The 18,247-nt window shown below is 40.3% G+C and overlaps 3 protein-coding genes across 11 annotated transcripts in view; 2 read left to right on the top strand and 1 right to left on the bottom strand.

The window, feature by feature from the left end:
* The window catches only part of kcnn2 (potassium calcium-activated channel subfamily N member 2), a 48,316-nt gene that overhangs the window by 17,023 nt on the left and 13,046 nt on the right, over positions 1 to 18,247 (bottom strand). The window contains exons 2-6 of one of the 7 annotated variants that reach the window (XM_088391547.1): positions 10,879 to 11,042; positions 7,553 to 10,208; positions 7,254 to 7,368; positions 1,541 to 3,553; positions 1,082 to 1,177 (exon numbers count right to left, since the gene is read on the bottom strand). In XM_088391547.1, the coding sequence (XP_088247673.1) occupies positions 1,082 to 1,177; positions 1,541 to 2,275 (831 nt within the window). In that variant the 5' untranslated portion in view covers positions 2,276 to 3,553; positions 7,254 to 7,368; positions 7,553 to 10,208; positions 10,879 to 11,042. Of the gene's footprint in view, positions 1 to 1,081; positions 1,178 to 1,540; positions 7,369 to 7,552; positions 10,209 to 10,878; positions 11,043 to 18,247 lie in introns of those variants that run through there. The other 6 variants (XM_088391546.1, XM_088391548.1, XM_088391550.1 and 3 more) reach the window with 6 other exon arrangements.
* On the top strand, positions 7,113 to 11,543 carry slc2a11l (solute carrier family 2 member 11, like). The gene is made up of 12 exons (XM_088391553.1): positions 7,113 to 7,191; positions 7,272 to 7,370; positions 7,498 to 7,658; positions 7,732 to 7,856; positions 7,947 to 8,076; positions 9,013 to 9,161; positions 9,223 to 9,410; positions 9,717 to 9,827; positions 9,950 to 10,051; positions 10,128 to 10,203; positions 10,692 to 10,819; positions 10,901 to 11,543. Exons 1-12 carry the CDS (start codon positions 7,153 to 7,155, stop codon positions 11,114 to 11,116), a joined length of 1,524 nt encoding a protein of 507 aa, XP_088247679.1. The 5' UTR covers positions 7,113 to 7,152; the 3' UTR covers positions 11,117 to 11,543.
* Positions 11,944 to 17,249, top strand: nt5c2l1 (5'-nucleotidase, cytosolic II, like 1). 3 transcript variants are annotated; one of them, XM_088391555.1, is made up of 18 exons: positions 11,944 to 12,107; positions 12,963 to 13,036; positions 13,226 to 13,343; positions 13,432 to 13,527; positions 13,599 to 13,690; positions 14,308 to 14,365; positions 14,442 to 14,535; positions 14,615 to 14,668; positions 14,880 to 14,963; positions 15,050 to 15,085; positions 15,305 to 15,415; positions 15,519 to 15,585; positions 15,665 to 15,835; positions 15,910 to 15,961; positions 16,379 to 16,439; positions 16,647 to 16,823; positions 16,901 to 16,988; positions 17,064 to 17,249. In XM_088391555.1, exons 1-17 carry the CDS (start codon positions 12,049 to 12,051, stop codon positions 16,985 to 16,987), a joined length of 1,491 nt encoding a protein of 496 aa, XP_088247681.1. In that variant the 5' UTR covers positions 11,944 to 12,048; the 3' UTR covers position 16,988; positions 17,064 to 17,249. The 3 variants fall into 3 exon arrangements, with proteins under 3 accessions (XP_088247681.1, XP_088247680.1, XP_088247682.1); XM_088391554.1 differs by having other exon boundaries at positions 17,059 to 17,249; XM_088391556.1 differs by having other exon boundaries at positions 11,945 to 12,107; positions 15,308 to 15,415; positions 17,059 to 17,249.

Raw genomic sequence — 18,247 nt, 5'->3', positions numbered from 1 at the left:
ATGGAAAAGTTTATGGATCTCATTGGGAATAGAATAATTTACACACATAAGTTAGAAAGGCTGAAAGGATGCAAACAATGATACTTTTAAATCTCTAATTCATAAATGGCTACAGGATTGAATGGAAGCACTTTAGATACGCATTGAAATATGGTAATGTGCATTTCTATCAGCCCTCATAAAAGAAAGGCTCACAATGAGACATTTTACTGTTGGGCCATTCCAATGACAGATATTCCCCAGAGACTTGTAAATTAAAAAAATACAAGGCTAGCACAAAAATATGAATTGAGTATTGAACTGTTAAGCAAACACGTCTGGAACGGACGATGGAAACTGTGACTGCATTCAAGTTGTTTCCCTTTCAAGTTAATTAAAGAGAGGCACATGTGAAAGCTACATAGATTCTCAGCACAGAATGTGTCACTATTGATTTTGTGGCTGTTTGACAAAGACGCAAGTGCTGCGGTTTAGGATGAACTGTTGTGGCGTTTTTTTTCCTGGGCAAGGTCATTAAACTGTCCAAGCGTTTGGGGGAACTTTCGCAAGATGGTGGTGGTGTGGCTGTGTCGCTATGCACTAAACACATTAAATTCATAAATCATACAAAGTTGCCAGATGCATTATTCATTCCTTCATCCTTTTCCCCATTACATGTAATTATCTCAGTGCCTCGATGCGACTATTTCTACGCAGACATTGAAAAGTTAACTAACTGCTGAGCCCATTTGAACTTGCTAATCAAAACAGCAGCACCGAGTGAAGTAAACAGTCTCTGAATAATTAGTGTGGAGAATGAGTTCACGGCGTGAACTTTAAAGAAAAAACATGCTTGTAATGTGGAAATGCAGTCATTATTGACAATTAGCATTCCAGTGCTAAAATGTGTCCATGTTTAAGCACTGTACAACTTTTATAAATGCATGATCCTTTACAAATCGCCATGTTCCATTTCTAAACATAACCTCTTTTTAAAACAATCAGTCGTAATGATGTCATATTAACCAACTGTAGCCACATCAACGCGTATAAGAGTGGAGGAAAAAAAAACCAGACCAAAATGCAAGGTGTGTTTCATTACCTGGATCTCTCTCGCATGGTAGATGATAATCAGTCCCAGGAGAATGATTGTAGAAAGGCTTATCAGGCATTTTAGAGCTAATGAATACAGGGACTCCTGGAAGAGAGCGACAACACTAAAAACCAAAGACAACATTGTGGCATAAAGAGAGAAACATCACACTATTACGTTACACGGCTGGATAAATCAAAATGACGGCTGATTAGGAAAGTGCTTGCTCCGAGGGAAAATAAGTCCATTAACGGCTCATCAACCTCAAAGATACTGCTTGTGAACCTTTGAATTTTATTTTAGCAACTCAGTATCCATCTCTGGACACTGAGTTGCCTTGGAGCCCGATAATGAGGATTTACTGTACTTTGAGGGACACAACACATGCTTGAATTACTCCTATGCTTGTCTGTGTACTTTTTAGGATTTAAAAAAAAAAAAAAGTTGGCAAAATTTCAAGATACCCACCTTTCCATAGGCTCCCCAGGAGAGTTCAGTTTCTATTACCATTACAACGATCCCAAACATCCCAAAGATTAGAGCATAGTCGCTGAGTCGCTTCCTCTTCTCAAACAAGGCCCTCCTGTGGCCGAGCTTCTCTCCAATGTTCTGGTTCTTCTTCTTGCCCGATTTCCCCCCGCCGTGGCCGCAGCCCCCGCCTCCGTCCCCGGACGCGTACGGCATGAGCGCGGCCGAGTGGTTCTCCGGCTTGGAGCTTGCCAAGGTGTCCGACGCGTCCGCGGCCGAGAGGGGCTGCAGGGGCTGCGACTCGGAATCGAACTCATGCACGTTCCTGCGGGACGAGCTCAAGTGAGTGAGCGGCCGCATGACGCCGCCGTTGTATCTGCAGCTGCTCATGGCTGTCTCATGGTGGGGGGCGTTCGCGTGGCTGGCCCCGGGATGCTGCGGATGCTGCTGACGACGAGGAAGAGGAGGAGGGGGATGCCTGGAGGAAGTAGCATGACTAGAGGGAGTCGGGTCGCGGACGCCTCGCCTGGAAGATGTCTCCGAAGATGTCCTCAAAGTTACCGCGGTGTGCGTCGGCGATGTCCCGCGGAGTACGCAGCTCTCCCGGCCATGACAGGTGCAGCAGTCGGTGCAGGTGGAGCGCGGAGGCTGTCCGCAGGGGTGCCGGTGGCACTGACTCGGATCCAACTGCTGCTCTCGATAGAAATGGTTCCGCAGCTGCAACGGGCTTCCCATGTCACAGTTCCTTTTTTTTTTTTTTTTTTTTTAAAGAAGCAGCAGTCTGCTGCCTACCACTGAGCACCCGGCAAAGGGTGGTGTGCTACTCGGACCAGGACAGCCATGTCGGCTCTTGTAGGAGACCATAGCAGATTCGACCAAAACAACTAAATGCTACTACGTCATAAAACGCTTGCTGCCACGGGTTAACTGACTCTGCCTTGTGTACCAGGTCGCACATATATAAATTAAGTAGTTGTGTCCTGACCCCCCCAACCCCATCTAAAATACCCCCAACGTGTGTCCAACAATATAATGTGTCCTTAAAGTGACTTTATAGCTTTAACAACACATATGACTCAATGTAGAATAGGTTTAAGATTTTGGTTCTTGGAAACTTTAGTTTATATTATCTACATATAAATCTGTCAAGCACAACATCAATAAAACCTTTTGTTTTGTCATTGCAACTCCAAACCATGTTTATTTTCCTTCACTAGTGCTTGCATTTTTTATCCATCTAGCTCTAAAGCTATCTATTCTATAACCATCAATCTTTCTATATCACTTGTGTGTCCATCTTGCAATCGACCAACCCATGTATTTATCTAGCCATCTGTTCATCTATGAAATATTAATTCATCCATCTAAGAAATGTATCAATCAAATATTTATCCATTATTTATTCACGCCATTCCTGCTATGCCCTCCAAACTTATTAAAAAAAACTGGTAAATTTGTTTCCACTACCAGCTACTGTATTTTATCGATATTACACATCTAAACACATCCTATCTTTTCGCACCGATATCACCCATCAAGGACTCATAAATTCCACACGCGTGCACGTTTATTGGCCACAAGGCGCTCGCCTCCCTCCAGTCCAGCCTCTTTATGAGTTACACCGCGGCGACTTGATTCATTTGATTGGCTGCTGGCCACGTGAGCAGGCGTATGCCCGGGGCCATTAATATTCTCCGGCCCCCGGAATCGCTTGACCGCTGCAGCCCTTTGCATCAAGCGAAGTTGCGCTCACGTCGATCACACTATTTACTGTTGCATTTTGTGGCTCTTTAGTTATGTTGCCCCACTAAAGTTGCTTCCACGTTTACTGAGCGTGTATGTGAACGAACTTCTCACGCACTCGCTCATTGATCACGAAGCGCCCTTTCATAAAACAGTCCCTCTGCACACCATCGCATTGCGCACTTACTCCTGATTGGCTGGATCCGCGTGTCACGTGACATTGCCTCCCACCTTCTCCTCTGCGTGTGTGGATCCATCCATTAAAAATCCCTGTGATAGACAAGACTATTATTAGTCAATTTAGTATACATTCAATATTTAAGATAAAAGGCAGATTTGTTCAGACAGAAAAAAATCATATATTTCAAATATATATCATGATATTTATGATTAACTTCCTAAGTGGCGGTACGTTCCTGTAATAAGATCCCAGCCACCATGTCTAGTTAGTGCAGTCTATGTAGTGTTAATGATCCAAGAAGCCATTCCTATATTGCAGAGGGGCACTGGAAAGTTAACTTGTATTTGGGGTTATAAATAAAAGGTTTGTGTTTCAGAGCTGGAGCCTATCATTGTTCCATTGGCTGTAAAATGTTATGAAAGATGGAATACCCCACCACCCCACAAACAATAATTCCAGAGTCAGCTCTGCTGTAGTCCTCTTATGTTTTGATCATACATGCTGAGAGTGAAATTACTTTGAGACAAGGAAGAAAAAGTTAGCAGCTTGCTTAGTTTATTCCTGATGATATTAAGTTTGACCTCAAGACAGGCTTCCTATGAGTTGCGCGCTCCGTTCCAAAGCACTTTTGCAAGCACTTCATCACTTCAAGACGTTTGTTCATTAGTCTTTTGAAACACACTGATGGGAAAATTCAAATAACGGCACTCGAGCCTAATAAATCATGTTCGGTCGTTCTTTTTAACCTACACGATCAATTGGTCACCTCTGCATTAAATGTGAGCAATTCAAGAAAAGAACAATATGTGGAGCCACCAGGTGCTAGGCCAGATAATTGACTTCTAGCTGTTTACTGATTTTTGGGGAATTATTCCCCGCATTTCGTCTCATCCTCATTAAAGAACATATAGTGAATGTTTAACAGCATTTTCCAAATAATTATTTAGCTTTGTATTTTTTTTGCAATCCCCCCCTAAAGAAAAAAAATTCTAGCTCCGTCAGCGCATGTGCCAAATTCTCTACTAGATCTTTAAAGTCACCGGGTCAAATTCTGACACTGTTATTGGTAGAAGAAATGTAGGTTGCTTAGAAGGAAAAAAAAAAACCTCATGATGAAGAGAAAAGTAATTACTTTGACTTGTTATGCACAGAACTTTTCTTTAGCTTCAGCCCAAGGCGTTGGAGGAATGGGATGATTAAAACTACAGATGTGAGTCTGGATGTGAGGATCAGAATTGCTATTAAGATTAAGAGCATCAATTAAACACCAGACGCCACAGAGAAGGAGCGCATATTAGCGAGAGAGCGATTATAAAGTTCATTACTTCACTATACTTCTTTGACGTTTGTCTACAAACTCTGATGACCGACTTATCGGCGGGAGGGTCACCCCTGTCAAATTTGTTCTGGCTTTTTGGTTTTTAATGAGACATTTAACGTTTGGCTGACAGACCATGAAAGTGTCACTGGGGACTTAGTGAAAGCGTGTGACAATGTCCTTATATTTAACACCTGCAGAAACTGAAAAAAAAAAAGCTGCAGACTTGAATCAAATTGATCATGGAATGAACTTTCCGGACTTTGGTGAAACCTCCACTGGCTCCCCAGTCCAGCCAGGTTGGTCACATGGACAGAGGACACCAGGGAGGAATGACAAAATGTATCTTGCCCAACAACAACATCCTCTCACACTTCATCTCCACATACCTGACATCCAGCCAAGTTTTAGTCACGTTGCAACTGACATAACGGCCATTTACGTTGAGCAGGAGATTTACGGTCAATCTGCCTCAAATGTCTCGCTCAAGGCCATGATGGGACCATGCGGGATTTGGATTCACAGGTTTATATTCTCTGTCAGAATGATATACGGCTGATGTGTTGGTACATTCTAATTTGCAAGAAGATGTGTTGGCAGAGATGGGGCACAGTCGAAGAGATAGATGCTCAAACCTCACCTCAAAATTGAACTTGGCTTTTATGCGACCATAAATGTTTTCACAATTATTATGTACTGGAACCTTTACTCACAATCTAGGCAAGGTTTTAAAATAACATGTAAAACTCAGCGAAGTGCCTGATACTGAAATAAAAAAATGAACTCTGTTTATAAAAAAAACCCCTTAAGCCTATTTACAAAGCTTAATGCTAACAAATAATGTAAAATGGCATTGAAGGGCTAACAAATAGCATTGGTATTGTGATGTCATAAGAGATACTAGAACACAAACGGTGGAGCAACACATGAAAACTGGTAAGACAACAATACTCAAAGAAATGCATTCTTTCTCCTCAGCAAAGCATAACTAATACCTATTAGCGCTTTACCGAGGACACTATATCCATATGTGTAATATACTGCCCTCTGGTGGGCAAGGCAAATAAAAACATCTGCACCACTTATTGCCAGACATTTGCTCCTTGGTATATAATCCCACACTTTTAGAAACTGGACCCACAACTTTTTACTTATCTACTAGCCATTTCTTCCAGTCACTGTCACTCATCCCTGAGAATGAAAACTCTTTATGGGTTTAATCATTACCTCAGACCTGGAGGGGGCAATGGGGACAGGACAGATTGCAGTCATTTTCTCCAAACGCCAGAGGTGCTTCTTGGCCACTGACTTGAAATACATTGCACCAGGGAGAGTGTAAAACAGCATCGTGCGTTACATATCAGCACTGTTTAGCAGTAAATACATTTTGATGCAGTCACATTTTATTTCGAGAGGGCCCAGAAACACCGGGTTCACTTGACAATGTAAGAGAGCCCACTTTTACCTGCTTTAAAAGTGCATGCTCGGCAGAGCGAGGAGCTTCGAGATGGCTTCGGCCGCGCCGGTTACGGGTGTATGGGGAGCATTTAAGACAGCACATCATTTTGTATGGGGGCGGCTTTTATTAAGTATGCCAACTGTTTCAAAATTACCTGCATATGACAGCACATGGACTATTTCATTTACAAAGGCCAGATTCTTTGAGTGATTCTTCGACTGAAAGATAATCCTAATTATACTCTGGGTTAGAGTCATTCTTCCAGAGAGCGACAATGGTTAAATGTAAAACCTCTTAAGTATTTAAGATGGCAAATATTTGTTTGTCCAACACGTGTTTGGCTGAGCCTTGGGCGTGATTCATGACAGGAAATGGAATGATACGCACTAAACAGTTGGGTCAGAAATAAACTAATTTTGGTTTAAAAAAAAAACAAAAAAAACAACAAACAAGGTTTTGGGTTGCTTTGTACAAAACCACCAACTTTTTTTGGGGTGTTGTTGGTTGTGCAAAACAAACAGTTTTACATTACTGTCCCATATGTACCAACTGATTTAAAAAAAGTTCCACTGTACTTAAGGATTATTTCATAAGCAAATTCATATATTTGTAAATAGAGGCCCAAAAAAAAGTATCAAACATTTGTCTGTGAGGAGCTTCATCCCCACAGGATGAGTTTTTGAACACTCCCACTCGCGTGTGCCAAGACGCTTCTGGAAGAAGAACGTTTAGTAGAGCCCGCCCAAAGCGTTTAACCTAATCTTTGTACAAACATGATTGGCACACACGTAACGCAAGCGCACACACACACACGGGTCATAGAACTCTTTAGGCGGTGTTAATCATTTCAGGCCAGCGTTATGAATGAGAAACACCAGATTATAGCATGTCAGTGATTCATCAGGTTGACCATGAACAGACCAGCAATGCTCCAGCACCTAACACTCCTGGTAGGGCTCAATTATATTTTCCTGTAAGATCATTTTGCATTCAGATTTCAAATTAATACTACCGTGCTTTTTCCTCACAGCTGAACTGTCCTCTTGTCATCGTTGCCATTTTCATCTCGGGCATCGGTGGGACATTTCAATACGGATTTGGAGTATCTGTAGTGACTGCCCCTTCCGCTGTAAGTAAAAAAAAATTAAAAAAAACTTTTAACTTAAAACAATAAATTAAGAAACACTTTGCCCAACTTATAATCAAAGTTTATCTTGTTTTCTCAGTCAGAAAATGTTTCTTTGTGCTAATTTCAGTACATCAAGCAGCTGATTAACCAAACATGCATAGAGAGATACAACGTCTACTTACAAGATTGGCAGGTCTCGCTCATATGGTCCTTTATTGTTTCCATTTTTTGCATTGGTGGCTTGCTGGGCTCGTTCTTGGCACCTCCATGCCTCTCGATCGTTGGCAGGTTAGTGTGCAAAAAAAGGCTTCTCTTTCCCTATTACATTTGGCATACATGCAGGTTTCTGTTTTCCCATCAGGAGAAAATGTCTTTTGTTAAACAATTTCGTGGCTATAATTGGAGCGCTGTTGATGCTCTTGAGCCAAAAAGCCATGTCCTTTGAGATGATTATGGTAGGACGACTTCTACACGGTGTCAATTCAGGTGAGACTAAGAAGCAAGATATTCTTTTAACATTTGGTTAATTTTTAACTCAAGATGAGCTCCTAAAATGCTTCTTTTGGCCACTTGCAGGAATCAATATCTCTGCTCACACCATGTACATTATTGAATGCACTCCGAAGACGCTGAAAGCGATGGTGGGCGTGACCATTGCCACCTTCATCGGCTTAGGGAAGTTCACTGGTCAGGTTTTGGGGCTCAGGTGAGAATATTGTGGTACAAATTGTTCTGTCATAATCCAATATTTATGAGGAAATGATCACCATAGTGGCCAAAATCTGCAGTGGATGTAAAAAGTCTGCCTATCCCTCTTGAAATGGCAAAAGAAAAACAAATTCCACCGCTGTGACCTGTATCCTAAAAAAAAAAAAGGTAATAAAAATTTTGAAAGGGGGGAACCACTAAGCTGTGTTTACACTTGAGTCCACACCCTCGCAATTAAAGATGTGGCTTTGTTCAGAATTAACTAAGGTCATTCAAATTGCCTGCCTCTTCATGTGTCTACTTAAATTAACCTGAAGCCTAACTAGTTTTGTACAAACACCAAGGTTGTTACACAACAAAGACTACAAAAAAAAATGAAAAAAATTGACGGTTATTGAAATACAACAAAAATCCCTTTGAAAAACAAAAACTTAGCTGATACTACATCTTACATTTATGAAACAAACTGAAACAAACCATCGTTACTGTAAAAATACCCTTTGTTTTTTTTTCTGTCAATTAATATACATGCACTACCGGGACTATTTAAATGTATTTCATATCTACAGATTGAAAGTCACTATTTGAGAATTACTCCATACTTTTCTTTGTTACACAATTCTTTGTGTCCCCCCCCCTTTTTTTAATCCACCTCTGGGGGCGGCCATCTTGCCACTAGCTGTCCACTGAAAATGACATCACAGTTGCTCGAACAATGCTATCATTTTCAGTCCATAAAAATGGCCGCCCCTTGAGAGAGAAAAATTGATGGATTTTGCCTCTTAATTCATATTCACAAACTAATAAAAGATAACAAATTTGCTTTAATAACTAATTAAAACTAACTGTATAAAAAAAAAAAATCAAAGCTAACTATAGTGAATAGTTTGACTCAATTCTTTTTGGTGCTAATTCATGGACACTCTCCTTGCAGTGAGTTACTTGGCACAGAGGATAGATGGCCCTGGCTGCTCGGCTTCATCGGCTTCACTGCGCTCTTTCAGCTGGTCACCCTCCCCTTCCTGCCGGAGTCGCCCAAATATCTACTGCTGAGCCAAGGAGATCGGCTGGCTTGCGAGAAAGGTGCGAGCACACGTTGAAAATAACTTGTACTAACAAGTGACACCTTGGTCCTGCCGTTTAGCTTTGACAAGGCTTTGGGGTAACAAGGACCACAGCATGGAGGTGGAGGAGATGCTGGAAGAGAAAGCCGCTCTCCAGAACATCCAAAGTCGCTCTGTGATGGAGCTGTTTCAGGAAAGAAGTGTTCGCCGGCAGCTGGCGACTGTCTGCGTGACCTTCATCGCGCTGCAACTTTGTGGCCTCAACGCAGTGAGTCCCACCACATAAAGAACTCAAGAGCAGTGTTTCTACACTATATATGCTACGATAACATTGAGGACTTTCTGGCCACTTTGGTAGGCTAAAAATGAGGAAAACTAGTCAATAAATGCTTGACTTATTGTGGTCATTGTTTAAATGCTGATCCATTTCAAGCAATCATTAAAGGGGAGGTTACTGTCAATGGTTAACATGGCTAATTTTCCTAGATATGTTGCCTAAAATTTGAAAATATTTTTGCATCGTGGTCTATATGAACACTTGTAAATAAACATATATTGTTACGCTTCACTGCAGGTGTACTTCTATTCATACGAAGTGTTTCGTGCCGCAGGCATTGCTGAAAACCAGCTCCGTTTTGCCACTTTGGGAATGGGGTCATGTGAAATGACGTTCTCGCTTGTGTGTGTAAGTGCCATTTCATTACGGAACCGAGAAGCAGCATTATAGCCCCACCTAGTGGTAGTTTCTCACTGTGTAATCGATTTTTGTACTACAATACTTTGCCTTGTTCTATGCCTACACTGCAGTTTATGATCATTGAGAATACAGGAAAGAGAGTGCTCCTCTTCACAGGATTTATGAGCATGTCTGTTATACTCATCCTCCTCACCGTCACTCTCTATCTGCAGGTGAGCCGCACTAAAATCCGGATTTCTGCATCTTTAGAAGCTCCAACTGACACTTCTGTCTTTGTTTCTCACTTAGCATCACATCTCCTGGATGGCGTATTGCAGCATGGCCCTCATTTACTTGTTCCTCTCTGCATTTTCCATTGGGCCAGGTAAGCTAAAAAGAAAGAAAAAAAATCAAGAAAAAGAAACAATCGAGCAGGTGTAAAATGACATGCCATTTTTAGACAGTTTCATTTAGATAAAAGTAGTGCTTTGTCACCATCTTGTGGCATTTTAGCTTCACGGAACTAAGTTGAAGGGCACTATGGGCTTTCATTTGGACAAAAACAATGCGTTGCCACCATCTTGCGGCATTTAAGTTTCATGGAACTAAGTTGAAGGGAGTTGAGGTTTTTTATTTAGACAAAAGTAGTGCTTTGAGGGTTCTGTAAGCAATTATAAACCTTTTTAGGGGAGTAAACTTCTGCTATCGCAACAGGGCTCAGGTCCCACTGTTTTATTGGCCATGTTTATGGGGTTACCAGATGAGCCGTTTTTGTCGTGTCTGTGGAATGAGCAGCCACGTCGGCCATGTTTGTTGACTGCACTTAACAGAATAGATTATTATTATTATACTGTTTAAATTCTTGGTCCATAGGTGGAGTAATACCTCCGATACCAGGTAACATTTTCACTCAGGCATTCACAGTGAGCGCCTACAATGTCGCCTCCACCTTGAACTGGATTGGTATGTTTATAGTGGGGATGGTCTTCCCAATCATAGTGGTGAGCTCATTCATATCTTCATCATGTAAATGCAGAAGGTTGATCACAAACTCACGTACAAGGCATTCGTTTTCATTCCAGGAGTATCTCCATGCCTTCTGCTTTCTCATATTCCTGTTTGTGTGCTTGACTACCGGACTGTACGTGTACTTCAACGTGCCCGAGATGAGGAATAAAACCGCCCTGGAGATCGCTGATGACTTTGAACGGATCCGCAGCAAATCTGGAAGGTTGAAGGAGGGGAAAAGGCATGAGCAACTACGTGATGACTTTCTAAGTTGCGAGACCAAGTTTTAGCTGTATTTGTGAAGTTTGGCTTGGAAAAGATTACATTTTTTTTTTAAAGTTACAAATGTTACATGTATACTCGTGTACTAAAGCAGAGGATGTTGTTTAATTAATCAGATGCAACTTTTTTTCAAGTGAGGATTTAACATCATTTGCGTGTTGAATGTTTTTATATAATTCTACGAAACAATTTATATAATCTTATTTTAAGTGCACTTGGTTTTAATTTTTTCACTTTTAAAACTATTTATTGATGTTTATGATTTAACATGATTGCAGTTGCTTTTTCTTTCTTTTAAAACAACTTTCAACCAATTGATGAAATAACTTTTCAATTTAAAATTTTCATCATGAGAACACGAGGTTCGATATGTTTACTTGTCCTGTTGCCACATCTTTTAAGAAAACAATATGCTTTTCTTTTCTTTTAAAAGCTTGTATAAATGTGAATCCAGGGAACAATAAAGGCCTTTGTGTTTGCATTAAGTTGTTTATGTTGACTGTACTGTTCATCATGCAGAACCAATATCTTGAATTCCTGTTGCAGGCAGGACAAATTTGATCCTTGAGAGGGAGTAGAAAGGTCTCATTGGCTTAAGCATTAATGAAGTGAGCGTATTTTAATATTTAAATGAAGTGTTTGGGTTCTGCTGAGCGTGACTCCCATTAGGAAAGTTTTAAGGAGCCACTCAGGGGTACAGCACGCACCCATAAAAGTGTGTGTGCACGTCTGATAAGACAATCTTCAAGGCTGCACACCTCTCAACCCGCTAATGTGCGGCAGTAATCAGAGGAGGGAGGAGTTGCGGCATCCTGCAATTTGCGTCACTTGGGCAATTTATATGAGGACTGAGGTCAACCCTGAGAAAAGTTGCATCCCTAATCAACAACAGAACACAACAGGCTGATTTTTTTTTTTTACGTCAGCAACTGTGGACACGATGGACACAGAACGCTGTTTGTGTGGAGACTCCAAGGTTGCCAGAAGCAATGAACAAAAGTAAGTTTTTCTTTACGTGATACATTTTTAAATGCCATTATTTCTTTTTTTTTTTTTATATTTAATTATTTCTTTTTTATTCAGTTATCTACTGCATGCTCTTTAGCGCTTAGAGATTATTTATCATCAACTGATACTCGATCATGTAGTCTCGAGTTGTACTAGAAATATTTTGCAGCAATCAAGAGAAAGATCCTTAGAGGTCAAAGGTAGGTGTAAATATTGATAGCCACCTTCTGCGTGCAATCTAGAGGCTAAAACCTGGACCACCCAGGTCTCTGAGGGCGTAAACACTAGAGTCTTTGGTGTCTATCTGTGACTAGCAAGCCAAGTGAGACGAAGCTGAGAATACTTAGAAGATGATAAAAGGTATTGTCTCCACCCAGGCCTACCTATCGCCATGAAGGCAGGCAGTCAGGAGGTACAAAATGGCAACAACAGATTAAAATGAGAAGAAAATGGGCCAATGACCCAGTAAGAATTTGAGGAAAAAAATATCTTCTACATATGATCACTAGAAGAGGAATACTAGTTGGTGTCCTTGCACTATACATTTATTTTAGCTGGTTTTATTTATTCATAATTTATTTTTATTTTATTTTTTACATTGGATTTTTTTTTAGCATCGAGCAACATCACAAGGGAGACCTATGACCAAACTGAAAAGAAAAGAAAAATGTAATGTTAAAAAAATCACAATAAGATAATCGTACACAGTGTTGTTCCCCTAAGAATCCTTTCGTCGCAGCATATCAATTGGTCCCAGCATATCCCACACAATCATGATGCGTTGTGACCTTTCTCTGGTCACGTCAGCTGACCTCAACTACTCCATGTCTTTGTGTTTCATCACAGGATATTTGTCAACAGAAGCTTGACGCTGGAAAAAATTAAATGTTACGGCTTTGACATGGACTACACGCTGGCAAGTAAGTACACCCATGCCGCTGAAAGACTTCTATAAATACAGAATTACCCTGACCAATATTATGGTTATCGCTATTATCACATTTTTTTGTTTTTTTTTTAGCAAAAATTTAAGTGAACTATTATTACGCACAAACTATTTTTCTTGATTAAAAAAAAATTGTGAATTTGTCAATCTGACCGCATTGCAGTGTACAAATCTCCGGAATACGAGAGCTTGGGCTTTGAGCTCCTAAGGGACAGAATTGTGTCTGTCGGCTACCCTCATGAGATTCTACGCTACACGTATGACCCGAGCTTCACCACCAGGTTGGCTTTTCACTCAAAATGACATTCTTCAGTTGTGATAAGATGGCTGGAATCACTCCGTCCATCACTGCCACCCACTTTCCCTCAGGGGCTTAGTGATCGACACCACATATGGCAACCTCCTGAAGGTGGACTCCAATGGGAACATTCTACTTTGCAGTCACGGGTTCTGGTTCCTCAAAGGGTAATGTGAAAATTAACAGCAATGGATTTTCCAACAATCACCCCATCCTTTTTTTTTTGTGTGCCTTAAAGCGAGGAAATTCACCGCTATTACCCCAACAAGTTCATCCAGAGAGACGACACCAATCGCTTCTACACTCTCAACACACTCTTCAATCTTTCAGGTGTCACCTTTATCGCTCTTTTAGTCTTCTCAAGAACTCAAACACCATAGGCGCCATCGTCTTGACCAACATTACAAAACAGTAGTGTAGCATAGTAGGCCTAAGTGTTCATCCCAAAAAGATGCCATGGCTTTATCTTCAGAGCACAAACAATCCCGTGGCCTTGCGCTAACTTGTTACCTTGGGAGCTCTGCTGAAACCATAATGGAATATCTACTCTGGGGAAAAAAATGTCTGTCCCTCGAATTTGAATTTATGTATCCCTAAAAGCATTTTCGAAGCAAATTCAAAGAGTGTATTGAGTTGATTCAGATTAAGTACAAAAAATTAATCTAGTAGAGTTTATTTGCATCTTTGATTAAAAGACATTAAAAATGTGTGTTACATTATTCGGGGACTTTATTAACATTTGAGTGGATTCACGCATGATTGCTCCACAATGTTGTGTGTGTACATGTGTGTCCATGTTTATGTTTCAGGAAACTATTCGACTTGGCCTGTCCTGTCTGCCTGATGTCAATCCTTACATAGTATTACTTGCTATTACTCTAAAAATGTGTTTGGGCAAAGGAACGCTTACCCCGAACTAAATTGTGGTTTATTTTTCCTTTTTACAGAGACATATCTCTATTCTTGCCTTGTGGACTTCTTTACCAAATGCAGCAGATACAAATGGTAAGCATGTACTTTCTGAACCATCTTCTTTTGCAAACTAAAAATATACGATAACAAAAAAATCTACCACCCCCAGCGTGCAAAAAGGTTACCACTATGGTGACCTGTTCATGTCATACAGAACCATGTTCCAGGATGTAAGGGACGCAATGGACTTCATTCATGACACGGTAACCTTTACACGACTGTTGGTCTGTTTTTTTTTTTTTTTTCTCCTCTGATACATACTTAGTGTTACACTCTGTGCAGGGCATCCTCAAAGACCAGACCATCAGGAATATTGAGAAATATATTTTACGAGATGTGAGTAGCTAAAAAAATATATATATATATATAAATATATATATAAATATATATATATATATATATATATATATATATATATATATATATATATATATATATATATATATATATATATATATATATATTTATATATATTACATGAAAACAAAAATAGATTATATATATTATAATATATTTTAATATAATATTTTAATAATTTTTTTTACAGCCAAATATAATCACTCTTTTGACTCGGATTAAAAAAGTGGCCAAAGTTTTTCTTGCCACAAACAGTGACTACAAATACACTGAGGTAAGCCTCCAAAAAGACTCAAATGGTACAAAATTGCTACAAACATGACTAATAGTGCCTTTAAACTTCTTCTGCCCTTTATCCAGGCCGTTATGACATATCTTCTTGAACACGGTGCCACGGTAAGATCATTTGGCTTGAAGATGCAGAAAAATGGATAAGCGACACGCGAAAGCAAAAAAACACGTAACTGTCAGGCCACCTAGCGAGTCCGCCAATAAAAGATAGAGCTTGATTAGGTGTCGTCATAGCAACAATTTGTCTCAAACTACACAACTTGGCTTTAAGGTTGTTATTCTGAGGACAAAACACTGCATGTTCTTGCTCAAATTTTCCATCAGCAGTCTGGAGATTCCCTGGAGTCATGGCGCTCCTTCTTTGACCTCATCGTTGTTGATACGAGGAAGCCGCTGTTCTTCGCGGGGGGCACGGTGCTAAGACAAGTTGAGACGGTATATGAAGGAATTCCTGCGCTTTGACACCTGAGATCAGTATTGGACTGTGATTGACTTCTGTCAATCATCTTCAATTATTTTATCGGTATTTGCGATCCAGAACACAGGGAAACTTTGTATCGGGACGTACACCGGTGCTCTCCAGCATGGAACTGTGTACTCTGGAGGTGAGACAGATCTATTTTTTTCAGTTGTCACTAAAGCAACTCTGCTAAAATCTGTTATGGATTATTTTGATGGTTTTAGGCTCGTCAAACATAGTTTCCGACCTGCTGAACGTCAAAGGTAAAGACATCCTCTATGTGGGGGATCATATCTTTGGCGACATCCTCAAGTCCAAGAAACGGCAAGGCTGGAAAACGTTCCTGGTGGTTCCAGAGCTCATCAAAGAGCAACAAGTTTGGGAGAAGAAGAAAAGTACCCCATTTTTCAATTTTTTCCTCAGAATTAATTTGTGATTGAGTTTTTGAGAGATTTGTTTTTTTTCCCAGATTGGTTTGAAGAGCTGAAAAGTCTTGACATTTCCCTAGCTGAGATTTACAAGTACGTACGCATTCGAGTAATTGTGTATTCTGCTATTTTGCTGTTGAAAGTTCTCCGCTTTAACGAGGTCCAAGCCAGATGTCACTGAAAAGTTTAGTCGATCACGCGCTAGCCGTTTCAAGCTTAGCTTCGCTTAGCATTTAGCATGGCCTCTCCATCTTTTCTTATGTTCTAATATGGTACTTCTCAGATATAGTTTATTCACCGCCATGCGATGTTTACCAACTTTGAATTGACTCAGCAACATTTTCAGGCGCAGTAGTCGCCAGCCAAAACTGTTGCTAGCTAGCTAGACCTCTCACTACTCGCGGTAGCCAACTTCGGCGAAGCTTTTTTAAAATTTTCTAGCTGTTTCTTTTGTTCATCTTCTACGTTCTTGTAATGGTTGTCTTCACATTTGGCTATTGTTGCTTGCAGGCACTTGGACAGCGGTAGTCAGGATACTCCTGACATCATCAGCATTCAGTACAGAATGACGGTAAAGACATGAAATATTGTACATGCAGATAAACCTTCACACTATTAATATTATTGGATGGCCTTGCGACTAGTACAGTATCCCATCCAGAGTCAGCTAGCACAGGCTAACGAGCCATGTTTTTTTTTATAACTTAGGACAGATAATTAAGTTGATAACATTTTGATTGCCTGTGTGGGTTCCTCCCCCCTGGTTGGCCTCCTGCAGAATCTGACCACCTGGATGGACATGTCTTACGGTCAGATGGGCAGCCTACTTCGAAGTGGCTCCAGACAGACGCTGTTTGCCAGCCAACTCATGCGCTACGCCGACCTCTACGCGGCTAGCTGCCTCAGCCTGCTGCACTACCCCCTCAATTACCTCTTCATGGCTCCTCCATTGCTGGTCGGTCCTCCTTTACTCACGGCGGAATTAAACTGCTGTCACTTCCTCTAACTGGTCACCCGTGTTGCTTTTCCCAGATGCCCCACGAGGCCCCGGCGCACGGCTCTGTTGACTTTCCTTCAACGGCGCTAACCAACTGTCAGTGTGGGAAGGATAGGGGCTAAGGTAGCTTTAATTACTTTTTCTTTACAGCAAATTTGAGTAAAAGTTAAATTGTGACTATTTTTGTCTCAAGAGCAGCGTTTAAAACAAGAGAACATGAGGACACTTTCTAAAGAGCATGGCATGAAGATTTCGCTGTTGGAATAGTTTGGCAGCCATGAGGAGATATGTTGCCGAAATGCACGGCTCCCTCTGCTGGATGGGAGTTGCTATCCACCCTCTATTTAGTGAACCCTCAATAAATTTTAAGTCAGAAAAGTTGAATCATTTCAGTAGTTATTTTCCCTCTTTTATTAGGCATTACAAATTAACCATATAAACTAATAAAATTGTTAAAAGTAATTTAAGCAAATCTTTTGAAGTGGGTATTAAAACTGGTAGCATTTTGCATTTTTCAGTTCAAAGAACAAATTTTATATTAACAGCAAGATAAAAAAAAAAAAGGCACATACAAACCACCATTCACACGAGGGGCTATGAACTTTCCAGATAAATATGCGCACCTTTAAGAGTAAAACCATCATGTATGGTTAAGGTTGTACTGCTAATAAAATCACAAACGAGACTTGTCCAACTAACCTTACAGCCTTTTATAACTGTTATACTTTGAATGTCCACTAGATGGCAGTAAGTCTCCTTTACAGCAACCCTTCTCATCAAATTCTGTCTCGCTTGCATCCGCATGCACACACACACACACTGCAGAAAGTATCATCGAAATATTGCAGGCATTTTTTTTATTACCAAGCCCACTTATAAAATAAATTAAACAGTAGTTAAACTATTTTTCATTGATTTCAAAAGGAGTTATCCATCAGTTTGAAATACTATAATAAACAGACAGACAGATAGATGAAAAAAAAAGTTGATAGTGATGCAATGTGGATGTGATTAAGTCCCCTTTTCGCCTCTAAGAGGAAAGACCACAAGAGGATACACCCCCCTTTGCTTTTATTGGCACCGCCCCCTTCTACAACCAGACACACAAAGCAACACACTCACTTCCCAGATGATTTCATTTCCTGTATCAGGGGCTATTTTAGTTTATTTGGATTTCCCTCTTCATTGTCTGCTTGTCGACGGGATTTATTATTGTTACTGTTTGTTTTGGTGGTTTTTTTCTCCTCTTTTATTTTTTTAAAATTATTGTGTTGCTTTATTTTAACACCACTTGTTAAATTCACACATTTGATAGTTTCTGGCTGGTTTTAATCTTGTTGTTCTGTTATCTGGATTCAATACTATCTTTAATGTTACTTTTG

The sequence above is a fragment of the Syngnathus floridae genome, chromosome 12 (genome assembly GCF_059516105.1).
Source record: "Syngnathus floridae isolate MCC-2025c chromosome 12, RoL_Sflo_1.0, whole genome shotgun sequence".
Taxonomy (NCBI): Eukaryota; Metazoa; Chordata; class Actinopteri; order Syngnathiformes; family Syngnathidae; genus Syngnathus; species Syngnathus floridae.
This window is presented reverse-complemented; position numbering and strand designations above follow the sequence as displayed.